This window comes from Tribolium madens, unplaced genomic scaffold, assembly GCF_015345945.1.
Source record: "Tribolium madens isolate multiple individuals breed KSU strain unplaced genomic scaffold, Tmad_KSU_1.1 Scaffold_2;HRSCAF=44;Tcas5.2_LGX, whole genome shotgun sequence".
NCBI lineage: Eukaryota > Metazoa > Arthropoda > Insecta > Coleoptera > Tenebrionidae > Tribolium > Tribolium madens.
The window spans coordinates 5,629,203-5,656,454 of record NW_025400995.1 but is presented as its reverse complement, the minus strand read 5'-3'; the positions used below and the strand labels follow the sequence as shown (position 1 = coordinate 5,656,454).

Sequence of the window (27,252 nt, the reverse complement as noted above, 5' to 3'; positions counted from 1 at the left end):
AAATATTGTTATAGCAAAATAAATTTATATTTGTTATCTATGTATATATTTTATTTATTTTACCCTTAATAATAGTTATTTATTCGACGAGTTTGAGTATAAATCGGACACTTTATTTCACCGAGTGGATTATTATTAAACCACGAGTGTTACGAGTGGTTTATCATCCACGAGGTGGAATAAATGAACCGATTTACACTCAAACGAGTTGAATACAACATTTTATTCTTCGAGTTACACTCAACAAGGCTTACACTTGTTTTAATAAATCTGTTAAAAATAATCTGACGTTTCGTATTGAGAAATGCCAAATAGTTGTTAAAACTGCCTTACACGAGAAAAAACCCGTAAATTTTGACAGTATCGAAAAGAATAAAAAATATTTTATCAGTATTTATTTTATGGAATTGTAGTTTTTTAACTTGGTTTTAATATGGTTGCAAATCCAATTTTTTAACGATTACTCCAATGCAAAATTAGGAGGCAACCTTCTTACTTTATACTTGCTGAAAACTGGTGGTCCTTGTTTCTAAATGGTCCTGGCTACAGTTACTAAATAGAATGTCTATTTAGTGACTGTAGTCCTGGCTTCTGAGACAATCCAATGATGATCACTCACCAAATGTGAAGTCCCCAATGAAAGTCTCAAATGGCCGGCTTGCCCGTTCACTCCCGGACAGCCTTAGCTAGGGGCCGGATTAGGCAACTAGTTATATAGATAAGCAAACAAATGTAGTCGATCACATACCAGTAATATGTGAGTAATACTTATTACTTATTACATATATTACGTATTTCGATATTTATTCTAACTCAGCTGCGTTCCAATTACAGCCTGTGCTACACTTGGACCATGTGCTACAGCTTCTTGTGGCCGGCCATATTTGTGTTGCACCAGTGGACTGAGTGGACTGTTGTGTCTCTCTGTTCTGTGGTTGTGAGTGGTGACTGAAGGTGTCTTTTTCCCGGTCGAAGCAGCGGTTCCTGTAGGAGACAGAAAGATAGTAATTATTAAGGCAAACATGATCTGGGTCGTATGTAATTTCGCCACAAGGCATGGGCGGATGGGGTACTGTCACTGAACTCGTATTAATAGAAACGCCTTTAGAATACGTGCTATTCGTGTGACGTCAGCAAGGTACGTGACTGTACCTTTGAAGCTAAACAAATAAAAGTTTATTTCTTGAATCCTGGACGTGTAGGGAGATTGTTTCTAAGGAAATAGTTGCTATGAAAAATGTGTGTCGTTTCGTAATGGTTTTAACAATTGTAGTCAACATTTCTGTAATTTAATCTGTTCTAACCTCACTTTCTGTGTACGTCAAAAATATGTTTACAGCATTGCCAGAATGTTGCAAACGACAGGAGTGGATAGGTCGTACCAAAACAAAATAAAATATATTAACATTCACATAATGTGTATTTGGCTGAGAATATAAATTATTATTTGTTTACAAGTAAATATAAATATCTAGTAAAAAAAATACAGTATCAATTTGGTACTCTAGTATCACAACTGGCAACACTGTATGTTTAGCTTCAGTACAGTCGCGTCTGTGACGTCACGCCTAATAGCCCGTATACGTAAAATTTTAACTATGTGCATACGAGGGTCATGAGTACATATTTAATTTAGTGACATACTTTACCTGTGCGAATTGAACGAAAACTATTTTTTTTTATAATAAATTTATTAAAAAAAGAGATGAACTTATTGTTTACTTAACTAAAACACTAATTCTCTTTTCAACAAAGAACTGGTACTGGCTAATTTATCGATAATATCATTGTAATCTATTTAATTCAATACTTGTGATTTATTCAAAACTAAAAACGATTCAAGACGACTATTTGACATGGTAGGTATATATGTACAGTCGAACAAAGTGAAAATGACGCTTCAATAAACCAGCCCCTGCTGTGGATCCGACCCTTCTAACCTCAAGCAGGGAGGATCGTAAATTATCGGATTGCAAACTTGACGTAGTTTCAAGATAAATTCCTTTAGGAGCCGGCTTACAGAAAGCGAAATGAAAATTTAGTTCACAATTATTAAACTAATTGGAATTAAGCGCCATTTATTTTGAATTGACAAAACTCAAGTTGAATGAAAATGTAATTTTTTTAATGAAAAATTTAACAAACCATTTCTTGAAGCAAATTATGCATTAATGATGACATTGACTGACGAAAAAACTAATCATTATTTATTTAATATTTTTGTAACTGTTTCAAAATAAAATTATTTTATAAATTATTTATTTTACATAAAATCAAGTTTAAAATAGAGAAAGCCTATTTCGTACAAAAATTATGTTACTTAATCTAATTTTATTATTAATGCATAATTTTCTTTATAAGAACTGGTTTTTGTTAAATTGTGTTTTTATAAAACTAAACGTTTTTATTTAATTTAAAAGTATTACAATTATCAAAAAATAAAAGCAGAACTAAAATATTTGAAATAATTTTGCCGTGTTTTTCCTGGTTTAATTAAATGAATAATTTTGATTCGTTTTCAATGACAATTGCAAAACTAATAGAAAACTTAGGGCCGGTTTACAGTACGTGTTAATCGCAATTAAATTTTAAACTTGACGTTTGTCAATGCAGAATAAATGGCAACTTAATTCGAATTAGTTTACCTAATTCTGAATTAAATTTTAATTTCGCTTCTACTCAAAGAATTACACACACTCGTGATAAAGGCACACGTGGAATTAATTTTTTTTTCTCTCAAATAAACAATAGTTTAATTCATTTGCTGTTTTACATAAAATCTATTTAAAATAGAGAAAACCTATTTCGTTCAAAAATTAAAATTAATTTTATTTTGTAAAAACAGTTAAAAAAATATTAAGTTAATAATGATTTGTTTTTTCGTCATTATGTCATGTCATTATTAATGAATAATTTTCTTTAAGAAATGGTTTGTTAAATTTTTCATTAAAAAAATTCAATATTTTCATTTATATAATTAATTTGACGTTTGTCAATGCAAAGCAAATGGCAAATTAATTGGAATTAGTTTAATTCTGAATTAAATTTTAATTTCGCTTTCTGTAAACCGGCTCCAAGAGGAATTTATGTTGAAACTGCAATCCGATAATTTACGACCCTGTCTGCTTCCAGCAGGGGCTGGTTTATTGAGGCGTCATTTTCATTTTGTTCGACTGTACCTACTTTTATTTATTTTTTATGTATCGAAGCCAAGAAAATGATCGTTCACATCAGGGGCGGACTGGCAAATTTTTTCGTGGGGTGGAAAGTTGAAATGAGGGCCCAATAATAAATGAAATTTAAAAAAATGTATAAAAACTTCTTGCCACTTAATACAGTATTTTTTTTGAAAAAATGCGTTCCTTTTTACAAATTTATTAATTATTTCCTTTACTAAGGATGTGACGCTACGTTCATTTGAAATCATTATACGGTTTAATAAACGAAAATAAAGTTTTTTGATGAACATCTTCAGAGCTGCTTGTAATTTGATTTTTTTTTCATTTCTTTTCTGTGCACCAAGTTTAGGTACCAACCGAAAGATAAAATTATTTCGCGTCAAATGATTTCGAAAAGAAGAATAAAAACTGTATTTTTACGTTAAAATACAATTTACAAATCTATCAAATATACAGGGTGTTCCGTTTTTATTGTTACAAATTTAAACAGGTGATAAAATATTCAATTCTAAGACAAAAGTTTCCTATAAACATGTATCGAAAAATGCTTGGTAAGGGAGCTACACCCTCCCGAAGGGGGCTAATATGTTTTTGCTAATATTTCAGAAACCATTTAAGATAAAATTACAATATTTGGTACAGATGATAATCTTTATACACCTAAACGAATTCAAACATCAAATGTCGAAATTTTTAATCAGGGGCGTACGAAATTGGGGGAGTTTAAGGTAAAAAAATACCCTATTTATTTTGGCTTTAGTTTCTCGGTACTTTCAGCAAATCTTAAGTTCGATAGTTTATCACAGAAAAGTCTCTCTTGTGTCGATACGACTTATTGTTTTTGAATAAAATTAATTTAAAATGTATGTTACACACCAATACAACATTCAAATAAATAAGAATTTACAGAATAATAAAAGCAAGAAATTCATACTTTTTAATCAAGCTCAACTATTAACATTACATTACAGTAACAATAATAATATTAATTAAATGAATTTGCCTAAATCTAAAGGAGTTGTTCAAAGTGACTACCATGCATAACTAAAAAAACTAGAGCCAAAATAGATAGGGTATTTTTTTACCCTAAACCCRATCAGTTTTGGWCGGCKCTGATTAGAAATTTCGACATTTGATGTTTGRATTCGTTTAGGTGWATAAAMATTATCATCTGTACCAAATTTTCTAATTTTATCTTAAATGGTTTCTGAAATATTAGCAAAAACCTATTAGCCCCCTTTCAGAGGGTGTAGCTCCCATACCAAGCATTTTTCGATACATGTTTATAGGAAACTTTTGTCTTAGAATTGAATATCCTATCACCTGTTTAAATTTGTAACAATAAAAACGGAACATCCTGTATATATCAAATTAGTATGCGGTACTTGTTGTGAAAAACGCTGAAGTTTTATTACAATTTATTTGGATTTAAGTAAAAATGAATAATTACTCCATAAGTAAATAGGGGCTTCTATTATCAAAATAGAAGTCTAAAAGTATTTGACCTTTATAACTTAATACTTTCTGTTGTTTTTAATAAAAACCAATTAAAATCTTGATTACTCAGATACCTGTTTATTTTACTATCAAAGAAATTGACAAAATAGTTAAAATTCACATTTAACATTATTTGTTCGAGTTTGAGACTGGACACTCGATATAAATTTAAGTAAAAAGGATATCTTGTATAAAACCGCGCGGATTTTTTTTAATTCCTACAAACTAAATACACTTTAGCTTCGGCGGAAAACATGGAATCAGCTGTATGTAATATCAAATTACAACCTTCTCGTGCTTCATTGGGCTTTTCACATAATAAATTAATAAATATACACATAGAATATATAATTTGAAATAAGAGCCTACCATATTTACCAAAGCACGTTTAGTTAGTACATATCAGTAACTTAATATTTTATTTTCAATCAAGCACATTTATGACCGATCCATTGTAGATATAAAAAAGGTGCCGCTCTCTATTGTCTCGACACTAGAGACGAATGTTATTATATTTTATGTTCAATTTGAAGCGTATTTTTTCTATGTAAAACACGCCGACCCCGAAACAAATGCTCCGTTTTATTTACATATAAAGTGCATTTCTGGTTATAAAAAAGATTATAGAATAATAAGATGAGATGATATTTGATCGCGGCCCATCAGCTGGCAGCCGATAGGCCAGCCAGTGGCCCACCAGGAAAATTCTCGAACTTCCGGTGGCCCCATCCGCCCCTGCCACGAACTAAAAATGGCGAGTTTTCAAACTTACAGCAGGGATTGAGGGTAGAGAAGATAAATAATGTTAGAATGCGTACCGATTTCGATGACGTAATCTGGTTTCGGGTCTTGTGGCTAAGTGCTGAGGGCATGGACGGGGCAAGGGAACCGAAAGAAGGAGGACTAATCGGGAACTCGAGGGCGTCATTCTGAGATTTGTGGTCTTACGAGAGAAACAGTTGTAATAATCGGAAATAAATACCTTTCTTTGAGAATTCTTTAGTTTGATTTCGAATAGTCAAAAGGGGTGATTTTAACAATAACGGCATGCATATTGTTATTTATATTTGGAGATAGATAGTATAGGTACTATTTTTATATTTTGTTGTTTGCACGTCGTGTAAAACTTTTAAAAATATATAAATATTTGGGTGAGAACTGTGAAGCCTTAAAATTGAGATATATACAGGGTGCACCAGAACTGGCGCCCCAAAGAAAAATGCCATATAAGGTAAGATACCAGGAACATGGAAAAAATGTTAAAAAAATTTTATCTATATATATTTCGAAGTTGTGAGGGTTTAAAATTTGCACTTTGACTCTATTTCTGTTGAAAAAATAATTTTCCAAGTTTGTTTGCTATAGGCTATTAAAAGAGGAAACAAAAGAGGAAGCTGTATCCTAAATTGTAACTCTGTTAAATGTTATTTGTGGCTTTTATTGGCAAAATTTTTGTCTCTTTACTAAATAATTGTAAAAAAACATATAGAAGATCATCAGTATCATTAAATAGATATAAAAAAATGTCAAATTTTAAAAAATAAATATCAAAGTTTTTTAACAGAATTTCTTAAACATTTTTTTCATGTTCCTGGTATCTTACTTTTTTGCTATTTTCTCTGGGGCGCGAGTTCTGGCGCACCCTCCTATATATATATTTATTTCTTTCGGGATAGTTGTGGCGAAAGTACATGTCCCTCCTGTAGTTTAAAAGATTAAAATTTTGACCTATGGCGAAATTAGGTATATGTGGCCCTTAATGGACCACATTTTTAAATAAATTATATCTTAAATTCTTGATATATTTTATTACATTTTTATTTTCAGAAACAACTTTCATAAAAAGGTTACAAAGTCGTAATCCCGAAAAATGTCTAATAAAAAAACTTTAAACATTGTTGTTATCGGAGAGACGGGCGTCGGGAAATCAACATTTATCAACATGTTCCCAACCTATTTTAGATATGACAATATAGATAAAGCAGTTGAAGATTTTGAAAATAGTGTTGTCATACCTACGGTTGTGACCATTTACGATGAAGATGGCAAAGACCACGAATATGAAATAGGTACAGATAATGATAAAATTCAGGAAGCAGGTTGTAGTGGTACTCAGACTGTTAAGTCGTACTTTTTTGAATGCGAAGAAAGTGACTTTAACATAAATTTAGTAGACACTCCAGGAATGGGAGACCAGAATGGTGTAATTGCAGATAATGAACATTGTGAGATGATCTTGAATCATTTACGTGACTTGGATGAAATACATGCCTTTTGCTTTTTGATGAGACCAACGAACACCAGAAATACAGTTTTCTTTGAATACTGCATGAAAGAGATAATGTCGCGCTTACATAAATCAGCATGCCAAAATATTATTTTTATTTTTTCAAATACTAGAAGTCAAGATTATGGACCGGGAGATACTTTACCTGGACTGAGGAGAATGATATGTGCAATTAATGAAAAATTGACAGATGTTGAAATCAAACTGCATACAAATACTAATATTTTTTGTTTTGATAATGAAAGTATTAAGTACTTGGTAGCAAAACACAATAACGTAAACTTGAAAACCTGTACAATGAACTATTATAAGCAGAGTTGGGATGTTTCAAAGGATGAATTTTTACGGTAAGTATTATACTTATATGTAAGTATATGCTATATTTCTTTTTGTAATTATTTACATAGGTTGTTTGAATACGTTGGTAATCTGGAACCGCATGATGTAAAGAATAGTGTAAGCCTTAATAAAACAAGAGGGTTAATTTCCGCCATTCTTAAACCTCTATCAGATTTGTCGGATCTTTTGAAAGAAAATATACAGAACCTGAATAAGAATGAAGAAAAAATTAGAGAAGCTAGAAAAAGGAAAGAAGAATTGGAAGATAAATTGTATATAACAGAAACTGATTTAGAAATAATTCAGTTTGAAAAGCCATCCAATATTTGTACCAATTCCAGCTGTGCTACCCTAGAAACTAGAGTATTTTTTTTTAAATTTGTTTGGAGACTAGTGTATTTAATTAATTAAGTTTATTTTTCAGAGTGATGGTGTACAGAAATGGAATTTCAACAAAAGTTGTCACGAAGAATGCACTTGGGTGGGAAATCTGATAAAAGAGGAGAGTATTGGCCACTGGGGTCTTCGTTATTGTTCCGTAATTAGACTTTGGGATGGTACGTGCAAGAAATGCGAATGTTCATTGTCAGATCATATGATAATTTTTTACGGAACCAAAAAACATCAGAAAAAAGTATTGGTTACTGATGTTAAAAAAGAACTTGACTCTACAGAAAGTAAAATCGATACTTTTGAGCGATATATTCAGCAAGTGTTACAACGAAAACAGAAGTTACAAAATGACCTTGATTTTATGACAAAATGTGCCGCAAAATTTGCAGTTTTTATAAAAAATAATGCTATCACATCTGTAAATGATGCATATGAAGGGTACATGGATCTTTTAATTAAACGGTATGAACTTACCTTTATTTACTTATTTTGTAAACTTTTATTTATTTTAGAGCGGAATACGAAGGAGATTCTGAACGTATTAAAGATTTAAAGGGTATCTTAGAAAAACATATGGAACTGAAAAAATATTTTGAAGCATCAGATTCACTCACAGATTGCAGTGTAACCTCTCAAAGCATAGAAGATGACATACAAAAATTGTTCAACTGTAAATATGTTGGTCCTAAAATTAAAGAAATCTACGAAAAGAAAAATAAATGTATTATAAATGCAAAAGAGAGTGACAGCAAAATGAAAATCATTTCCGGTATTTTCTTACGAATGAAAAAAATTAAAAATAAAGCATTTTCACTGGGAACGTATATTTTTGGATCAAAGGATGGACCAAATGAATCGGCTGAGCCAGCTACTGAAGCTACGGAAGAGTCTCTATTATAGACGGTTATTGTGTACTTTGTTTTGAATCCAAATAATGTGTTTCTTGTTTAGAATTAATTAATTTTGTATTGGCATTACATTAAGTAAATATACATGAAATAAAACTTCTTGATTTTTTTTCGAAAAGTTTGCACAGAGTGAGCGAATTCCGATAATTTTTGCAAATTTTGTAAGCTGCAAATGTGAATATGATTTTTTTGGTTGAAGTTGTCTTTACCGTCAGAAAAAGAATTTTTTTCCTATGGGTAAAGCACGATTCCTTTATCGCCTTCGACCGAAATAAACAGCGCTCTCGGCAAGAAAAAATAATTTTCTTCCCTCGTTAGGTACACAAATAACCATTTAATTTATAACAACACACAATTATTTCTTTTTTTTTCTTCATGTTTTTATTAGATGAGCCCCATTGGCGCCGACGCCCCTAGTCTATAGCCTGTTGGGTAAATAGATTCCCCGTGGATACGCTACGCTATGCCCACAGAAAGTTAAGGATAATGAAAATTTTAAAACTAAATTAGAAATTATACAATAAAATCGTACTGAGGTGTTTGCAGATTTTTTGTTAAGTTTTTTTTTAAAACCACAAAGAAGCGAACTCAAAAGTATTATGTGTATAAAGTGTACTTCCTAAGGGATGTACTGATTAATTAGGACAAGAAAAGCATTCGTGTCAGTAAAATTAAAGGCAACTACGTTCCTAATGGCATTTGCATAATTTCTCGGATGTTGATTTACGTAAAAACGCCAATACGCAAGTTTTCTATAAAACAAGAGCGAGTTGAGATAATAAGTCAGTTTGCAAATATCGCCCAGTTTAAACAATGTTTAACAAAATGGGTTTTATTATAAATTTGATGATAATATATTCAATAATCTGGGAATTTTCTAACGCAATGAGCAACGAAATAGATTCATTTTGGGACCAACCAGGCGTATTCTGTGGTGACAGATTTGACGAAATACGATATTTGTTGTGTAACTGTCAAAAAGAAAAAATACGGATTTGGTCAACGAAAAGGCGGTACGAACTTCCAGGGGGGGCTGCAGATGAATGTTGCCGCAAAAATTGCACACCTAGATTTATCCATCGGTCGTATTGTTATTAAAAATAAATTGTGAACAAATCTTTTCTATTTAAATATATTACTTGACCAACATTAATTATTTTATAGGAAATTAAGAAGCATTATATTATAATTAAGTCAATTGTATTTTTTTTTCAGCAAAACTTGCTCCAAATTTTAAAGGTTACGAATGAGCATGTGCAGTTTGATACATTTTTTTTATAAATATTAAGTTTTATTAAACTCTACAAAACCAGGTATACTCAATTGTAAAAACAGTAACTGAAGTGGTCAGTACATAGTGAAAAAAATAACTAGTGCGAGTTACCGACTCTGATTAATATATTATTAATTAATATATTAATATAAACAATTAAAAAATAAGTATTTTACTCAATGCGACATTTCAAGTGGTCTGGAATAATCAAAATTGTGTAGGCATATGATTGTTATACATTAGTTTCTAAGTATTTACAAAAAGTAATATCACTATATACAAATTTTATAAATTGACACAAACCACTACACAGTATTGAACATTTTCACACAACAACACTACAAATCAATCAATGCCTTTCATATTGTTATTTTATAACCAATTTTTTAGTCATGTTGCCTACGGCTTTAACATAGAAGTTCACATATAAATATTTAGTCGCTCTCTGAATCACGACCCTCATTTTGACCTTCATCATCTTCATCTTCTCCCTCAGAACCAGACGAACATTCAGAACTCTCGTCCTGTGAAACAAATCAACTACAACTCAAGTGGCAACATTGTTAAATACTTACATCATCTGACTGTACTTGTTGTTGGCGCGATCTTGAAAACTCCTCCAACTCTTCTTTACTGAGACTCTTTAAAAACTTTTCAAATTCGACAATGTAAGCTTGTTTTTTCTTTACTAATTCTTCTTCATATTTACGTTTTTCTTCCACGCTAAGTAATTTCCATGCCTGAGTTGGATCATCTTCGCCCTTGTATAAGGTGGCAAAATATTTACAAGGTGATCTAAAGATGTAAAATTAGACATCTGTCGCTGAACAAATACTTCCTTACATTGGGGGTTGTTCTGGTTCGGCAAATTTAAGTTTCCTAGGTTGTGAGTTCTTGACACTTTTGCGTTTTCGCGGCTTTCTTATCATATCAAAGCTGCGACGTCCAGAGCGACGTTTTCGTTTTTTTTGAGCTAGAATTTTTCTTTGTTCTTCTTCAGGTAGTGTCTCTACATATGCTTGATAGTCTTGTTTGTACTTTGCCATCAACTGAAATTAAAACATTTAGTGTCAATTTACTGAAAGTGAATTAAACTTATTGTCTTTTATTTTAAATTAATTGAAACTTAAAATTTGATTGAAAATATTTTGCAAACCATTAAATTAACAACAATATAAAATATGTACATTGACAACTTGGTCTCGGTACGAATTTTGCTCTTCTTCTGTACAAGTTCTCCATTTGTTGGCGATGTAATTCATTCGGTCTTTTGGATTTACAGATTTTATTTGTTCACTTTGTAGCATAACCCGAGAAAATAGAGCGTAAGCCGAGTTTGGAGGTTTCGCAGGCTTCCCCTGCGCCCTCTCTTTTGATACTTTTTCTCTTTTAGTGAGTATAGACCTGACTTTGTGTGGTTTGTAATCTGGGTTTTTCAACTTGTACGCTTTGACTTCCTCCTAAAAATCAATTTAATAACAAAATTGCGACAAACAGAAACACCATACTTGATATCTAATCAAATCTTCTTCAGCTAAATTAATCCAATACACCTTCTTCTTGTCGGACATTTGCTTATACTGTGCTTTGCACTTTTCTTTAAAAGCATGTTTGTCGGTCCCTGCCTCCATATTTTTCAATTCGGATGCGTAATATAACCCGAAAGGAGTTTGACATTTTTTTGGAGGTCTATTACTTTTATCTACTGGTCTAGGTGGTCTTCCCGGTTTTCCTCCTTTTGTTTTTTCCTTAACAACTTTTGGAGTTTTCTCCTTCTCTACTTTTGGCACCTTTTCCTTCTCTATTTTCACCGGCTTCTCTTTTTCGACTTTAGGTGAAGGCTTTTCAGGTTTTGGTAACTTTTCTTTTTCCACTTTAACTGTCTTTTCTTTGTGGTTCAATCGTTGTGGTGGCACAAATTCGGGGTGATTTTCACTAAAAAAAAAAATGTTAAAAATTCAAAATTTTCAAGCAAAAATTATTACAAAAATATTTTCAATTTTTCCACATATTCTTCTCGGTTTGTAGCTGCCATTTTCTCATATTTTTCCCGCTTTTCAGGTGGAAGGTTTTTATAAATTTGACCGACAATTTTACTGAGATCACTCTGAAACAACTAAATTAGTACCACTCTTAAGAAGAAAAAATGAATACCCCATCAAGACCCGGATTTTCACTAAGAATCTGGTCTTTTTTCTTTAAGTAGAATAATAAATAAGAAGAAAGAGGCCTTCTGGGCATATCAGGATGTTTCCGCTAATAATAATAAATCAATAAAAAAAAATTACAGAAAAAATATCCTTACGGGTCTTGCAACTTTATGGTTTGTTTTAGGAGTATTAATCCATTCTTTTGCATCGTTTATAAGTTCACGCAACAGCCGAAACCGCCGTATTCTTTTCTGCACCTGCAGCCAGGTTTTTTTACATTGTTCGGGATTGTAATTATTGAAAGCAATCTAAAATTACTCAGTGAGGGAAAATAATTTACACAAAAGGTTACTAACGTTATTCCAATTTAATTTATCTACACGGGACCTGTAAGATAATGCATCTTTTTCTGGAATGTTACTTTCAATTCTGTTAATCAATTCAACAATATCTGCGTCTGGCCAGGTAATTTCTTCTTTTCTTTTTTCTACCAAAATAACGACAAAATCAATGTGAAACAGTTTTATAATACAAAGTGTTTTAAAATCCACTGCATTAAATTTCTTTTAAAAAACTCTACTGAATTTTTTTCGCCTTTAAAACACACTATGAGTTTCAAGCACCAATTTTAACTCCTAACTGAAGGGTTGTTTAAAATTACGAGTTTGTTCCATTAATTTTTGGTTAAATTTAATGCACTGAATTTAAAACAGCCTGCATACCTCCCGGCTCGTTTTTGATGTTTTTCTGAATGTCACCCTCGTGATTTTCAACAGGTTTTTCTTCACTCTCACTACTTGACACACTCTCAAATTTAACTTTCCGCTTTTTGTTTTTTTTGGGTTCGCTATCACTCTCACTGGTTTTTTTGACTTTCCTTGGCACTTCTTCTAGACCTTCGATTTTCTTTTTTCTCTTCGGGGCCTTGGCGATTGTTGAAACTATACCGTTTTCGGTAATTCCACTAATTTCAGGCTCGAGAGCATCGTCAGTGTCACTATTGTTTTTATCTGAGAGCAGTTCTTGTTCTTGTTTCGACTTCTTCGAGCGTTTTGAGCCCATGGTCGCTCAGACCTAGTTAATTAAAAATGAAGTGTTAGGTTAAAGGCAAACAAAAATATTTGTCCGTTCAACTGTCCGTTGTCGAAAAACTTACTTTGGTTAAAATATGTTTTTTTTTTATTATTTATCTGTAGGATGTGAACCGAAATATTTAAATTTATTAGTTGTTTGGGTAACATTTAACTGACATTTGGCACAAATGTAACAAAGGAATATCAATCAATAAAAATAATGTCGAGGTTATACTAACCTTTAAATCTTAAGATTTTCGTCTTCAATCGTTTTAATGATATTTCTTCTAATCGTCTTTATTATACAACAATTCTTTACACCCCGCGGCGTCTACACCACAGTTGTTTGTGCATTTTTGAAACTACCAACTGACAAACTTAACAAATTCTAAATCCCTAACACGGTAAACACGTTTCAAATTCCACCATTCTCATTTATTTACTATTGAAGGATTAAGAAAACGCCGATTTTCTCTTTGACAATAATTTATTGATGAGTACGTTAACAAGTTTAAGTACCAATTTACAATCAGTAAAAATTATCCTTCACAGCCATAATATAATGGTAATATTTTAGCAAAGTGCATGCAATAAAACAAAGACACGTGATTTAAAAACGTCATATTTAGCATTTTAATACAATATATTGGCATACTCTGATGTAATAAAGCTCTAAATCAATCAAAAAACATATTGCAAATTTGTATAGTAGTTTCTACTATTTAAAAAATTAAAACAATTATTGCAAATAATCTGATTACTTTGCGTAAAATATACTACTCTTAATAATACTGCCTTCTTATCAATACACAATTTAAAAAATACTGCTAGAACACAATATTAACTTAATACCTGTAAGGAAGGAAGCAGATTCAGCGTCAAGGTCAAAGATATACAGTTTCATTCTGCGAAAAAGCGCGTGTATAACTCAAACAGTGCACAATTTTAAAGCTTGTAATAAATAACTCAATGACTAGACTTAATTCACAACATTTTATAAGATCGAGTACAGTTAAAAAAATTCTTAAACTTGATGTCCACTAATAGAATGGATTGGCTGTAAAGTAAAGAAAAATTCATTAAATTGTGCTATTAATAAGAAAGAACAAACCAACTGCGCATGAAAAAATTAAAACAAGAAACAGTAGATTCAATAAAGCTAAATAACAAATTACTACAATCTAGTGCCGGTTTATTTACAGTGCGGGCATAACGGAAAATAATAACCCATATTTACAAACATAAATTCAAATCAATCCCAACTGATAAAAACGTAAACTAAACAACTTATTTAACAATAATTTTCTACCTAGCTATCACTTTCAAAGTGCTGAATAAAAGGAACTTACTCTATGAGAAGTTGCCCTTAGATCACTATTAGTAAAATCATTGTCTTCTATACAAAGATCAGAATCTGAATCTCTGTTTGGTTTATTCTGTCCTTCCTAGAAAGACAGAGAAACAAAGTCTTACGCAAATTTCGAATTTAGTGAATTTGTACCTGAGTCATTTGCTCAGTTGTTGTAAGTAATCTGGCAATAGGATTGCAACAGACTGGTAACGTTTCCAGAAGAGTTGGCCGTGAGTGTGTAAGAAGCGGTTTCATATAGCGTGTATCAAAAGAGCCCCAAATTCGCGCTAGAAAAGCTTTTTCGTTCAATCGTGTCAAATCCGGTTCATTAATTTCACTCCATTCAGTCCTTGGTGTATTGCCCTAAAGATTTTTTATATTATACTATTGTAATTACTGGATGAAATAATGTGTGATTGCAATGATGTCGTTTTTGTCGTTACTTAAAACAATCCAAAAACATCATTGCCCAATTTAGATATGAATAAATACCTACCCCTGATGTACTCTCCATTGAATTGTAAACCTAATAATTAATAATGGGTTAAAAATCGGGGATTGTATGCAAATGACAGTGCAAAAACAAAACAAAATCAAAGAAACACTTACATTATGCCCTTGATGGGATAAAGCCTCGGTTTCTTCATCAATACCGACCCTAAATTACATAATAATAGAAAATAATAAAATTAGCGATAAAAACTTACGGAATTTGGAACCATTGTAACAAATTCATCGTCGCACCTCCTTGTATTATTACAGTAATTATTACAATCAGTGAAGTCGTAGTTAACATCGCTTGACGAGCTTCCGATACCGTATTTCGTATTGCTAAAGCAAAAGACATGGCCCCTCGCAAACCTACATTCATTTCAGTAATAATAAATCACAATTAGTAGATTTGTTACCGGCAAAAAAAAGCATGTGTTGGAAATTCGCCGGAATTTTAGGTTTTCTCCCTAAATTCAAGAGGAAAGACAGAGGGTAGATGTTTGCCGCTCGACCAATAGCAGCGCAAGTCTGATTCAAGTTAAGAAAAAGTTTAGTTATGTTAAACGAAACTAAACTGGACCAAGGTATTTTTGTACTAAATTTTATATGTTGTCAACTGACTTTTGTAATTTGTCTGCATGTCTTTTTAAAAAGAAACTTAAAGAATTTTTAATTGAAAAGTGTTTATATAACATTGAGGACTATTTTCACTGTACTTTTAACCTGTAAGTTTTGTTTTTTATGTATTATTTGACTTAAGTAAAAAATCAAACCAAAATTCAAAAATTTCAAAGAAATTAGCAAAGTTTAAATTAATTACTTACCGCTCAATTGAAACTAAATTTACCTTTAAAAAAAAAATAAAAAAAATCGCTCAAAAAAGATGGATACACTGAATATGTATATCAATTTCTCACATTTCTTATAATATTTTGATTGATCGTTTACAAAATTTTGTTCAAGTATCCATTATTTCTAGGAAGTAGATGAACAGTATCTCTTGCAGAATAAATTAAATATTTGTTTAAAATTGTACTTTTTTTGCCTTTTAATTACCGAATTAATCAAAAAGGCTCCATATTTTTAAAATTGACCCCTCGGGCTTCTAAAAAGATTGAGTAAACCTTCCAAGTAAGTGCCAAAATACAATACAGTTTTGTAACCGTTTAAATTTATTTAGGTGTACTAAGCTTTATTATGACTTTTAGGTGTTTTGCTTTAGCATTTTAGTTTTTTCAAGAAATTTGAATGTAGGTTTGGCATATTAAAATAAAAATATGTATGAAATAACGCAATTCGTATCATATTTTGTAAGAAAAGGATACAAATCCGGTGAGAATAAACAAAGGGTCAAAATGATGCTTGGGGAACGTGAACATTGAAACTCCAATATAGGAAAAAATAAAATTTTCGGCTAAAAAATTTAATAATTCGAACATTTGCTTTGTTCGAATTCTTGAATCGTCCGAGAGGTTGTTATAAGTGTAGTGGGCTTGGCATATGCCACAAAATAGCACAGCAACAACTCCTAAAAATTTGTTCTAAATTTAATAATTTTTTTTTATATATTTACCTGTTAATTCTGAAGCTTCAGCTATAAGAAATGTGCTGTATGACATTAGGACGAAAAGTGCTGACTCTAGAAGTGGAAAATCACGAACCCTTGTATATTTCGTCATGTAAAAAATGTTAAGGAAAATTGCGTTTTGTTTTTTTGAAACAGAAATATAAAACTGGAAAGGATATCAATGCTGTGACACATCCCATTACGGCTCCTATCAAGAGAGAAAGCATAAAAATCCCAAAAAAGTCGCCTACCGCTCTAAAGAACGCTTTAGTTTCAAATCCACCAGACCTTGATTGGTATCGCTCTCCATAGTTTTGAATAGAACTAAAACAATGAAATTTAATAGTAAACAAAGAAAATTATAGTCGTAAATAAACCCGTTAACAACAACAAACACATGGTATACATAAAAATGAAAGTATGTGAGGACATAAAAGTTAAAAATACTTTTGTAAAACTTGTAATTCTGTAACTGAAAAAATATTATATGTTCAATGTTGTCAACTGGTGGAGAAACAGACAATATAATTTTCTTACCCACTGAGGACGATTGCCACAGCGTCATTAAGGACGCTCTCGCCGAAAACTAAAGCATACAAATTAACATCTACGTGTAGATCATTAAAGATTGCGAGGATGGTGAGTGGGTCAGTAGAAGAAATGAGGGCTCCAAAGTAAAGAGTATCCAGGAAAGTAATACTGCTGGCTAGTTTTGCAGGCATCAGTTGAACAAAGCCATACATCAATGCTCCTACAATAAAGGACGATATCGTCGTACCAATTATTGCAAATGTTAGTATTGCGCCCAAATTACGAAAGAAATATTTCTGAAAAGTCATCCAATTAGTCGTTACACCAGAACCAAGCCTAACAAGCAACCGAACAAATCAAATTACCCGCTTTAGGGAATATCCCGCGTGGAAAATGATTGGTGGTAAAATGATATTAAAAAAAATCTCTGGATCGAATGTCGCCTTCAAATCGATTTCGTTCTCCACGGGATCGGCGATTTCGCCTCTAAAGGTGTACTGAAACGTCTTGTTGGTTTTTATGTAAGGCCCCTGGACAGGGAAGTGCAAAGACACGGTGTCTGGAGGCAAACTCGTGTTGTATTTAGGGTCATTCGCAAAGACTTGCATGTTGAGCACATGTGAAGGACTCCCTGAGTAGCGAATAATCGCCCCAACGATGAGTCCTAAAAGGGGGCACCTCGCAACAAGCCATAAACCGACGTAATACCTTACCATAAATGACAGCAAGTCCCGTTTCGTGTAAAAAACTAACCCTACGATGCTTGAACAACCATATTGTAAGTACAGTAAGAATTAGAAGAAACGTATAAGATAACAAATTTAAGCTATCTATCCGGTGGGTGGTTTGGGCCTTCGCATCGAGCTGGATATCAGAAGCAGCCCCATCACAGTGTAAAACCGCGTAACACAGTAAAAATGACACTAGAACAACCACACTTTTGCACATTTTTTACACAAACTCCCAATAAATACAAATATGAAAATTACTCTACTCAGAAGCGTTTTCAATATTTTTAAATCTATTTATCATACTGATAATTAATGTTGGCAGTACGAGACGAATGATCTGGAAGTTGTTTATTTTGATAAGCCAGATAGGTAATTTTGCGACGTTTGGGTGGCAAGACTGCCGACCTAATTTCGGTTTTACGCTAAAAGCTTGCGCGACTTGCGTCATTTCGAATGATTACATATTTTACTTCCTAGGTGATAAAAGGAATTTCCACGGTAAATGTTCTGCAATAAAGCCGACTATAATTAATTTATTTTGTTCTCGGAAAAAGTCCTACCAGCAAAAAATTTACGCCGCAGTTTGCGAAAATGTTGCGGTTCATTCACATCCTGTTTGGAAACTTTGCTCTTTCGCAAGGTTTTTTTTTTGGAAAGATAATATTAACAATAGCGAAAACATATTTTACAATTATTTTAATTTAAACATCTAATATGTTATTAGAATTAGAAATAATAATATTTACCTTTTTACCACATTATATTATTTTTTAACACTACATAACACTCTATGATATAGGTATTTTAAAAATATATTTTTTTCTAATACATACATGCAAAAAGTTTGCAGTTTTTGAGAATGACTATTAGTAGAATTGTTCTCTTCTTTTATTTTACAGAAAACAAGATTAATCCGTGAATGAATGAGTCATTGCCATTATTAATAATTAATAAATCGCATTTTTATACAATTTGTCTGGAATTTTATTAACTACATATTTTCTTTTGAGTGTTTTAATTTTTATGACGGTCAATGCATTCGAAATATTATCATCACATATGATCAGTAAAATATCCCAAAAAAATTTAACAAACAAATCATGATTTGCAATCGTCTGAATAAAAATGAATGTATTAATGTGATTATTAGTGTCTGAAATGTGATTCTTTATTATTTAAATTGAGCGATTTTGTTTATCAAGATTTTAACATATTTTTACATTTATGCCCGAATATTCACTTCAGATACATAATGCATTGTAATAGGTAAAAAGGTTTTGTTGCTATGACTTTTATGTAAATAATTACATAATTATTGTTATCACTGTCGAACATTATGAATATGTTAGGCGGCGCGACTTTGAATGTGTAATATTTCATGAAAATATGCATGAAATTTGCTAAAATGACTAATTTCGAAAATTTTATTTTTTTATGGTGTTTTAGGCTGTAGAATTTTGGAGAGTACGAAATCAGTGATACCAAACCTGAATTTGACAGGTCCATTTGTCGAATTATTTTTAGTCCACCTGTTTGCATTTCTTTTCAGTCCAAAGTCCAAAGTTCTAGTTGAGTGCGTTAAATTTTAGTTATTAATTTCCAAATTTTACGATCATTCCGTTCGTATCGTGGGCAAGGGTCTGTTCAATTATATAAAACACATCCGTGATAAAGTTTCCTTCCATATTAAGTTTTAAGTTGAATTTTTGTGGCATTAAGTAATTAATTTGTTATAATTATGTTGCGAATTGCTAAGTTTTGTGTACAAAATCAAAGTAAAGTCCAAAATGCAGCCCTTACAAGGTAAGTTTCTTTCCTAACCTCACTTTTTTCGATTTCAACTATTTTAAATTGATTCTAACTAAAAATTTCTAGATTTATTACAACCACGGCGGTACAGTGCAAAACTGTTCAAAACACGGATAAACCTTCCTCATCCCCTGGTGAAAACACTTCTTTTGTTATGAACATCTTCAGGGGGCAAATTGAAGGTCGCCAAGTTTTCCCTTATCCAAATGTCCTAAACGAAGAACAACGTGATACGCTCAAAATGCTTGTTGACCCAGTTTCAAAATTTTTTGAGGTTAGATTTAAATAAATCAATAAAGTCTCATGTAACTATTGCATTGACAGGAAGTAAATGATCCGGCAAAAAATGATGCTTTGGAAAAAGTCGATGAAAATTCGTTGAAGGGGCTATGGGAATTGGGCGCTTTTGGACTACAAGTCCCCCAGGATTTGGGTGGGTTGGGGTTAACTAATACTCAGTATGCTAGATTAGTTGAGATTGTGGGGGCGAACGATTTGGGGGTTGGAATAACGTTGGGGGCTCATCAGTCGATTGGATTTAAGGGGATTTTGTTGGTGGGGAACTCTGAACAGAAAGCTAAGTATTTACCAAGGGTCACTTCAGGGGAATTCGCGGCGTTTTGCCTGACTGAACCATCATCAGGATCAGATGCTGGTTCAATAAAGTAAGTTAAAAATACTATTTTTAAATCATTTTGACAAAACCTGACACGTGTTTTGTTTGCTTAGGGATTATATTTTTAGCTAAGCGGCTGTTTATATTTACAATATTTATGTTTACACGTAGTGTGGTTTTAAATTTATCTTAGAAAACGCATGAACTTAAGCCGATGTTTTTAAATGACTCGTGCACTCTTATCACATTTAGTGACCTCTGCATCGGATGGCCATTAACATTAAGTAATCACGTTTTGAAAATATATTTTTAGAAAAATAAAAAATAAGTTCAAAATGTATATATAAAAATTGTTCAAGAGATATACAGGCAGTTCCGAAACTCACATTAAATTTTTTTTGACTTATTTTTCGTTTTTACTAGAACTCGCGCTGTTTTGTCTCCTGATGGCAAACACTACATCCTCAACGGCTCCAAAATCTGGATAAGTAATGGCGGTTTAGCTGAAATTATGACAGTTTTTGCCCAAACTCCCGTCAACGACCCAAAAACCGGCAAAACTGTCGATAAAGTTACAGCTTTCATCGTCGAAAGATCCTTCGGTGGTGTTACAAACGGCCCCCCGGAGAAAAAAATGGGTATTAAAGCTTCAAACACAGCCGAAGTCTACTACGAGGATGTCAAAGTTCCTGTTGAAAATGTCCTTGGCGGTGTGGGCAACGGATTTAAGGTGGCAATGAACATATTGAACAATGGCCGTTTCGGAATGGCGGCTGCTTTGGCCGGGACCATGCGGTCTTGTATTAAAAAGGCTGTGGACTTTGCGACACAAAGAAAACAATTCGGGCAAAGAATCGACTCTTTTGGGGCCATTCAAGAGAAAATTGCCAGAATGGCTATGCTGCAGTACGTGACTGAGAGTATGGCGTACATGATTTCGGGGAATATGGATTCAGGATCGACGAGTTACCATCTTGAAGCCGCCATATCGAAAGTGAGATTTCTGGTTTTGAAAATGTAAAATATCTATTTTTTTCGAATTTAGTGTTTTGCATCGGAGTCGGCGTGGTATGTGTGCGACGAAGCAATTCAGATCATGGGTGGCATGGGTTTCATGAAAGAAACGGGTCTTGAACGGGTTTTGAGAGATTTGAGGATTTTCAGGATTTTTGAGGGAACTAACGATATTTTGCGACTTTTCGTTGCTTTAACTGGGATTCAATATGCCGGTGCCCACCTCAAAGAATTACAAAATGCTTTCAAGAACCCCACGGCCAACTTGGGCTTGATTTTTGAAGAGGCCTCAAAACGGGTCTTTAAGTCTGTAGGTTTGGCTTCACCACCTGCGATGGATCATTTCGTACACAAAGATTTGGGCAATTCGGCGAATTTGCTAGCGAAAGTAATTTTTTAGGGTTTGTGTGACCCACTTTTGATGACTATTTTGCAGAAAATTGACGCTTTTGGTCAAGCTGTGGAAATGGTTTTAATTAAGTATGGAAAGAATATTGTGAATGAACAATTTATTTTAAACAGGTTGGCCAATTCGGCGATTGATATTTACACCGGGGCGGTGGTCTTGTCAAGGGCTAGTAATTCACTTAAGGAGCATCTACCAACGGCCAATCACGAGAAATTAATGACGGAAGCCTGGATATTAGAGGCGCGTATTTTAATTTCTTTTTTATGATTTTATAATTGGTGTTTTTAGGGTTCGGAAAGGATCGATAATAACCTTAAAGCCATTTCAACTGGTAAAAATTTGGATAGTTTCACAAAGATGAGTAAGATTTCGAAAAATATTTGCGAAGTCGCGGGAGTGGCACAAACCAACCCCTTGAACTTGTAATCTATTTATTTTATTTGTATATTATTGTTATGTATGTCCTGATGTGACACCCTTTTTACAGAATTCTTGTACAAAAACTTTTTATAATAAATTTTTACACACACTAGCAGTTTTATTTGTGTGTGCGTGTGTGTGTGTGTGTGTGTGGGGGGGGGGGGGGTCTGGGTAGGAAAAAGCACTGTTTATAGGTAACAATTTATTTATTTCGTATTTATATAGAGCAACAAAACACTAGGATAAAATTGAAATTGTACTTTGTAGGATATCACAATTATTTAATCTACAGTAAAATAAAGTTTCGGTGACTAGTACAGCTCACAAAAATTTGGGAACATGCCGTTGTTGCGTTTAAAATTATAAAGAAAACAACAGTAGTTTGCGCCAGGATTTTGTGTTTTTTTTACATTGATGTCAGACATTGATAATGTAATTGGATACCAACCACTGGGCAAATGAGTTTTTTACTTTTAACGGAAATACATTTCGAAATGCTCTAAAAATAAACCCATTTATACACAACAAGAAAATACAAGTTTGATATGTATTTATTAATTTACATTAATAAAGAAACTTTATTTCGGATTTAATTCAAGCGTTGGTTGCGTATGAGTCATTAATCATTAATTCATTATACTCGAAATAAAGTTTCCTTATTGTTTTTTTTTCTACATTTACCTACATTTAAAATTCCAAACAATTGGTTTATCTCGTATGATCAAAAAGTTTTCGTTCCGAAGGGATGAAAACTTTTCCGAGTTCAGACGTACAAATTGAAGATAGCAAGACGTCGGCTAAAACTTTTTAATCACACAGTCTAATGTCAAAACCAAACAAAATATCACAATAATGTTAGAACATATTCGCTCAGTCAAGAATTTTTTTAACTTAAATTTCTTTAAAGTCTGTCGAAAAAAATCAATGCGTAAATAATTTATTTTAATTTACAAAGATTGTCTTTTTAAATGAAACAAGTTACTTTAAGTTCAAGTCAAGGTTTTGGTCCTAGATATTCTCTACTTTAAAAAGCACGGTCATTAGTATAGCATCTAATAAAGTCGACTTATCTTTTTCAACAGATATGGCAATATTTAGAATAAATTATATTGAGTTGGTTAGCGAATGATGTCTTGAGACGAGGGGCAGAAACCTGAAAAGTATGAGTGTTTTGTGTTATTTTTGTAGTTACATGATTGCATTCAAATCGTTTACACTAATTATAATTAAATCTAAGCTAATATAGAGGAATTCCTATAGTAATGTTTATTCATAGTTGAAGCAACAGTGCAATTTGATGCAAAGTTTCAAGCACACTTCACATTGTTTAGTGCTGGTACATAATATAATACATTTACATGTATGTGAACACCACTTGTGGATAGTTGAAATGAATTGATTTTGCAAATTCAGAAATTCCTGTTTAAAAATAATGTAATAAAGAGTGAAATAAATAAATGTTGATTGTATTAAACCGTGGATGGTGGATGTACGAGTAAGTGATAAAATTTATTGGTGTCGTAAGTCTGAAAACAGTTTTAATTAATTTAAAGTTAATTAAAGTTATAATTCGCGATAATAACTAGAGCGGAATGAACATATATCAGAGCTGAACAAAAATAAATAGAAATCCTTTTCGAAAGTTCATTTCTATTGTGTCAGGAGATATACGAAAATAATGGATAAATGGGAAAATATGAAAGGGAGAAGCAAAGCTGACATATCGTTTGTAACATAGAGTAAGAACTACTTAAAAATTGATTGCATCGTAAATACGACTACATCACCGGTTTTTTAATATCAAAGATTCCGTGACTAATTTTTATGAAACTTTATCCAGTTTAATTACCTTTAGTTGGAAGAATCGTATTAGAGTAGAGCCACACTGTCGGATGCAGGTTCAGTAGTCGCAGCTGTACAAGAACTTCTTGAAGGAGTATTGGGGCCCACGTTTTGCATAGGAATGGTTTCACTGGGATCTCCTCCTGGAAATATTGAAAAAATATTTACGAAGGCGCAAGAGACGTCAAACCCACTAACTGATTCACTGTGGTCATGAATTGTTAATTTCGGCTTTTCTGTCTCGTGTTTGCGAATTCAGAATCATACATTTTATGAATTTGTAACAACTGTTGAGGATATTCCATATTTTTGTAAAAATTGCTAATAGAATGCAAACTGATGACAGCCAGAAAAAAAAACGTAACGGACGAAATTAGCCACGACGGCTTGGCTTAAACTTAAATTATTGATGCGAACTGGATTGTTTCTTGGAAAACTCTACAAAGATAATGCCACGCCGATAGACGTTCAAGTCGATTTGGCTTGATCTCATGCATTTTCACTCGAACGTGGGGGAAATGGTTAAAAAAAACACGCAATATGGTTGAAAAATATTCATAAACCGTACACTCCAGTAAAATTTTTTTGGAAGAATATTTAGTCGCATAATAAAACGAATTTGTAGTTTATTGACACATCGAACTACCCTCCGGTCGTCCTCAATTCATTTTATTTTTTCAATGTTTTAAAACCAATTTATTCAAAATTCATTTCATAATTGAATTGAGCCAATTTATATTAATAATATTTGCATGCCAAATTCCGTTCATCGGTTGAAAGTTGTTTGTAGAAGAGAAAATTAAATTAAAAAAATAAGGAATTAATGATTTTTCAATTATGTATATTAAATATTTTTAGTTGTCTAAAGATCGTGGTTCATGTTTAGCTTTTGGATTAATTTTTAAAATTCCTATTTAAGTAATTGCCTTAAAAAAAGAACCCTTTTACGCTAACGGATTGGTCTCTACAAGACCCCGTGACAGATAGGTCAAATTAACGGATCGATCAATAGAAAACAATTCGGTTGAATCAACACGTTCACACTTATCTTATTTCCGGTATCAAATAAAAAAAAATTCCATAAAAAATCTGATTTTAGATGGCCATTTTAAGTTTTTCTTTGTAATAAGTAATGTAAAAGATTTTTTCGGCAAATTTTGAGTTTTGTGGAGATTCGATGGAAATACATATGACTGGCGTAACAGAATGGATTAAGTAAGCTTATAGTTCGACCAACCTTTATGAGTTGAAGAAGCCGTGTAAGTAGAGGTAGGTCCCGAGTTATACTTCTTGTAAGCTGCGCTGTTCATTGTCAGTTTTCGCACGTTTTTGTCTGGGTGTAGTACTATGATATATACTTTGGGCGAATAGAGACAGACGAGGGCCACCGTTGCATTCATTGAAGTAGCCACACATAATGTGGTGATTTGGGTCTGAAACAAGCAAACATATGCAGCGAGATTTGTAAAAATCTGGCATATTTGTCGAGAATCCTCTTATCTTTCAAAAGTTATGACATAAACGTTATATTGAGTTTTCTTTAATAAAGAGATGTTTTCGTGTAGCGTACGTATAGCAGGTGACACGTTCAAAACTGGGATTCATATAATGCGAATTTTACAAGAATTTGTATTAAACATTTTCGGGGAATTTATTCAATTATGCGAGCCTCGTGAATAAAAAATGAAATCATTTCAATTTCCAACCATCAGATAGTTACAAGTGTTCTCGACTTCGTTTGCTTACCAAATTTATTCTTCGCCCTATCTTTCGCAAACATCTTTATTTTATTTAAAATGTAATTATTTTTTAATTTAAACAACGTTTTCTTATATCATAGGCTTTAATCACGCCTAAATTTTACAGTTTCTGGTTGAACTGGATTTTTGAACGTCTGGTACCCATACTTTTGTTTGCTCACTTTTAATTGAAATTTTTAATTTGAGGACATTCGGTATTGATTTACAGCCAAAAATTTTATATGAAAAATGATACTCAACATCTCCAATTATCTTCTTACAACTTATGCCGAGTCATGCCCAAAATTAATGCGACGAATTAATATCGAATTTCTATAATGTTTGCGACGTCATATCAAAACCAATAATCTACAAAATTAAGGAATTTGGATCACGATACCAACTTCACTCAGCAATATATTTATTACACTCTGACGTAGACATTATTTTTCAGTTCATGTAATCAATTATACATGCGAGCTGACAATTATTGGTATCTACATTTATTTCCTTATGTATAATTTCTTTTGTATGACAAACTAATTTCCTACTGTTATGCATAACTTTCCGAAAGGTGAAAAAAATAGTTTTTAATTTGAAATCAATTACGTTTAAATTAATTGTTTACTTCAAATAAACATATGACATTTAAATTTATTGTCGTCCAAATTGGAAAATAATTATTGCTGAATTGTGCATTTTATTAAGAGGGATATTCTAAAACCTTAAATTGAACGATTTGGTTATACCTGAAACTTCAGACTTAATAAATGGACTCATGGCTGAATTTAAATGACATCTTTATTGACACATGATTAATCATAATTAGTAATCATGCAGAAAACAAACCTTTTTCTCTTTGGGAGGAAGGAAACCTTCAATTTCTATAATTTTAGGTTTTTAATTCATTTTAAACTCGTTCCTTTCGGATATTGCGTTGACCTAGTTTTGACGAAGCTCTAAAAGGATATTCCATTGTTATTTAATACCATTTTCCTAGATTCATTGAAGGCGGAATTCCTTCCAGTTACTTATAGTTTATGATTTATATAAATCAAAAGATGTCGTTTGTTTTGAAGCATTTTTGTTAGGGACATCAAAATGTACTAGTCACCATTTTTCACGGGAGATAACCACATATCTGACTGAGTAACGTATGATTAATAACACTGTCCTGCCCAGACAACCTTTCACACACACAGAGTGTTTCCCGAAAAGTTTTCGTCTGATTTTTTCGAACTGTTTTTTTGAACATTCTTTGAATTTCATTAATTAGGGCTTACCTCGTAGGAATTTCCTGTTCCAAAGTAGATCGGGATAAATGCGAGCCAAATAATGCATGTTGTATACATGGTGAAACCAATAAATTTCGATTCGTTGAAATTTTCTGGAATTTTTCGTGTCTTCACAGCGTATACTGTGCAAATTGTAATTAGGACCATATTGTAGAGTTGAGAGAATAAAAACGACATGTCTTGAATTTTACATTTTAGAATGACCTGGAAAGAGATTGAAACTTAGATTTACTTTTCAGACGCATATTTTTAAAGAGATTTTGATGGATTTTGCAGAATTCCCACTGAGTTGTTCATATTCGAAGTTATTTGACTGTACTTTTTATTCACTTTTGAA

General features: G+C 32.4%; 5 protein-coding genes across 8 annotated transcripts in view; 2 read left to right on the top strand and 3 right to left on the bottom strand.

The window, feature by feature from the left end:
• The first annotated feature begins 632 nt into the window (after nucleotides 1-632).
• Nucleotides 633-8,699, top strand: LOC123006561. 2 transcript variants are annotated; one of them, XM_044401140.1, is made up of 6 exons: nucleotides 633-757; nucleotides 835-1,004; nucleotides 6,504-7,310; nucleotides 7,371-7,665; nucleotides 7,727-8,157; nucleotides 8,208-8,699. In XM_044401140.1, exons 3-6 carry the CDS (start codon nucleotides 6,547-6,549, stop codon nucleotides 8,593-8,595), a joined length of 1,878 nt encoding a protein of 625 aa, XP_044257075.1. In that variant the 5' UTR covers nucleotides 633-757; nucleotides 835-1,004; nucleotides 6,504-6,546; the 3' UTR covers nucleotides 8,596-8,699. The 2 variants fall into 2 exon arrangements, with proteins under 2 accessions (XP_044257075.1, XP_044257074.1); XM_044401139.1 differs by lacking the exon at nucleotides 633-757 and having other exon boundaries at nucleotides 791-1,004.
• Nucleotides 8,700-10,002: 1,303 nt separating this feature from the next.
• LOC123006883 (nucleolar transcription factor 1-like) lies at nucleotides 10,003-13,477 on the bottom strand. The gene is made up of 11 exons (XM_044401788.1): nucleotides 13,339-13,477; nucleotides 12,749-13,100; nucleotides 12,383-12,513; nucleotides 12,182-12,334; nucleotides 12,031-12,132; nucleotides 11,862-11,983; nucleotides 11,385-11,811; nucleotides 11,064-11,336; nucleotides 10,720-10,925; nucleotides 10,452-10,671; nucleotides 10,003-10,400 (listed from the first exon to the last, which is right to left on the bottom strand). Exons 2-11 carry the CDS (start codon nucleotides 13,086-13,088, stop codon nucleotides 10,311-10,313), a joined length of 2,064 nt encoding a protein of 687 aa, XP_044257723.1. The 5' UTR covers nucleotides 13,089-13,100; nucleotides 13,339-13,477; the 3' UTR covers nucleotides 10,003-10,310.
• Nucleotides 13,478-13,705: 228 nt separating this feature from the next.
• On the bottom strand, nucleotides 13,706-18,217 carry LOC123006884 (sodium/hydrogen exchanger 7). Of its 2 annotated transcripts, XM_044401789.1 has the most exons (13): nucleotides 17,754-18,217; nucleotides 17,406-17,704; nucleotides 17,047-17,336; nucleotides 16,689-16,833; nucleotides 16,516-16,621; nucleotides 16,268-16,470; nucleotides 15,359-15,470; nucleotides 15,158-15,311; nucleotides 15,060-15,108; nucleotides 14,947-14,976; nucleotides 14,601-14,813; nucleotides 14,449-14,544; nucleotides 13,706-14,156 (listed from the first exon to the last, which is right to left on the bottom strand). In XM_044401789.1, exons 1-13 carry the CDS (start codon nucleotides 17,986-17,988, stop codon nucleotides 14,124-14,126), a joined length of 1,965 nt encoding a protein of 654 aa, XP_044257724.1. In that variant the 5' UTR covers nucleotides 17,989-18,217; the 3' UTR covers nucleotides 13,706-14,123. The 2 variants fall into 2 exon arrangements, with proteins under 2 accessions (XP_044257724.1, XP_044257725.1); XM_044401790.1 differs by lacking the exon at nucleotides 14,947-14,976 and having other exon boundaries at nucleotides 17,754-18,189.
• A 916-nt stretch (nucleotides 18,218-19,133) lies between these two features.
• On the top strand, nucleotides 19,134-22,148 carry LOC123006886 (very long-chain specific acyl-CoA dehydrogenase, mitochondrial). Its single transcript, XM_044401791.1, has 7 exons — nucleotides 19,134-19,574; nucleotides 19,647-19,854; nucleotides 19,905-20,245; nucleotides 20,620-21,190; nucleotides 21,242-21,598; nucleotides 21,647-21,859; nucleotides 21,908-22,148. The coding sequence occupies exons 1-7, from the start codon at nucleotides 19,510-19,512 to the stop codon at nucleotides 22,043-22,045; spliced, it is 1,893 nt and encodes a 630-aa protein (XP_044257726.1). The 5' UTR covers nucleotides 19,134-19,509; the 3' UTR covers nucleotides 22,046-22,148.
• Nucleotides 22,149-22,241: 93 nt separating this feature from the next.
• The window catches only part of LOC123006451 (metabotropic glutamate receptor), a 40,449-nt gene continuing 35,438 nt past the window's right edge, over nucleotides 22,242-27,252 (bottom strand). For both annotated transcript variants that reach the window (XM_044400943.1, XM_044400942.1), the window contains 4 exons: nucleotides 26,904-27,119; nucleotides 25,119-25,314; nucleotides 23,889-24,024; nucleotides 22,242-23,192 (listed from right to left, as the gene is read on the bottom strand). In XM_044400943.1, the coding sequence (XP_044256878.1) occupies nucleotides 23,909-24,024; nucleotides 25,119-25,314; nucleotides 26,904-27,119 (528 nt within the window). In that variant the 3' untranslated portion in view covers nucleotides 22,242-23,192; nucleotides 23,889-23,908. The remainder of the gene's footprint in view (nucleotides 23,193-23,888; nucleotides 24,025-25,118; nucleotides 25,315-26,903; nucleotides 27,120-27,252) is intronic.

Excerpts from the sequence above, each read along its gene's own strand:
- LOC123006886 (XM_044401791.1), top strand. The coding sequence starts at position 19,510 with ATGTTGCGAATTGCTAAGTTTTGTGTACAAAATCAAAGTAAAGTCCAA. Across the intron at positions 19,575-19,646 it reads CAAAATGCAGCCCTTACAAG|ATTTATTACAACCACGGCGG; the intron begins GTAAGTTTCTTT and ends AAAAATTTCTAG. Across the intron at positions 21,860-21,907 it reads CGGAAGCCTGGATATTAGAG|GGTTCGGAAAGGATCGATAA; the intron begins GCGCGTATTTTA and ends TGGTGTTTTTAG.
- LOC123006884 (XM_044401789.1), bottom strand. The coding sequence starts at position 17,988 with ATGTGCAAAAGTGTGGTTGTTCTAGTGTCATTTTTACTGTGTTACGCG. Across the intron at positions 16,834-17,046 it reads GTGGCAATCGTCCTCAGTGG|TTCTATTCAAAACTATGGAG; the intron begins GTAAGAAAATTA and ends TCATTGTTTTAG. Across the intron at positions 15,471-16,267 it reads TGTTTATTCTCACCGGATTT|ACTTGCGCTGCTATTGGTCG; the intron begins GTATCCTTTTCT and ends AACTTGAATCAG.
- LOC123006883 (XM_044401788.1), bottom strand. The coding sequence starts at position 13,088 with ATGGGCTCAAAACGCTCGAAGAAGTCGAAACAAGAACAAGAACTGCTC. Across the intron at positions 12,514-12,748 it reads CATCAAAAACGAGCCGGGAG|AAAAAAGAAAAGAAGAAATT; the intron begins GTATGCAGGCTG and ends TTATTTTGGTAG. Across the intron at positions 12,133-12,181 it reads ACCATAAAGTTGCAAGACCC|CGGAAACATCCTGATATGCC; the intron begins GTAAGGATATTT and ends TATTATTATTAG.
- LOC123006561 (XM_044401140.1), top strand. The coding sequence starts at position 6,547 with ATGTCTAATAAAAAAACTTTAAACATTGTTGTTATCGGAGAGACGGGC. Across the intron at positions 7,311-7,370 it reads TCAAAGGATGAATTTTTACG|GTTGTTTGAATACGTTGGTA; the intron begins GTAAGTATTATA and ends TTATTTACATAG. Across the intron at positions 7,666-7,726 it reads GTGCTACCCTAGAAACTAGA|AGTGATGGTGTACAGAAATG; the intron begins GTATTTTTTTTT and ends TTTATTTTTCAG.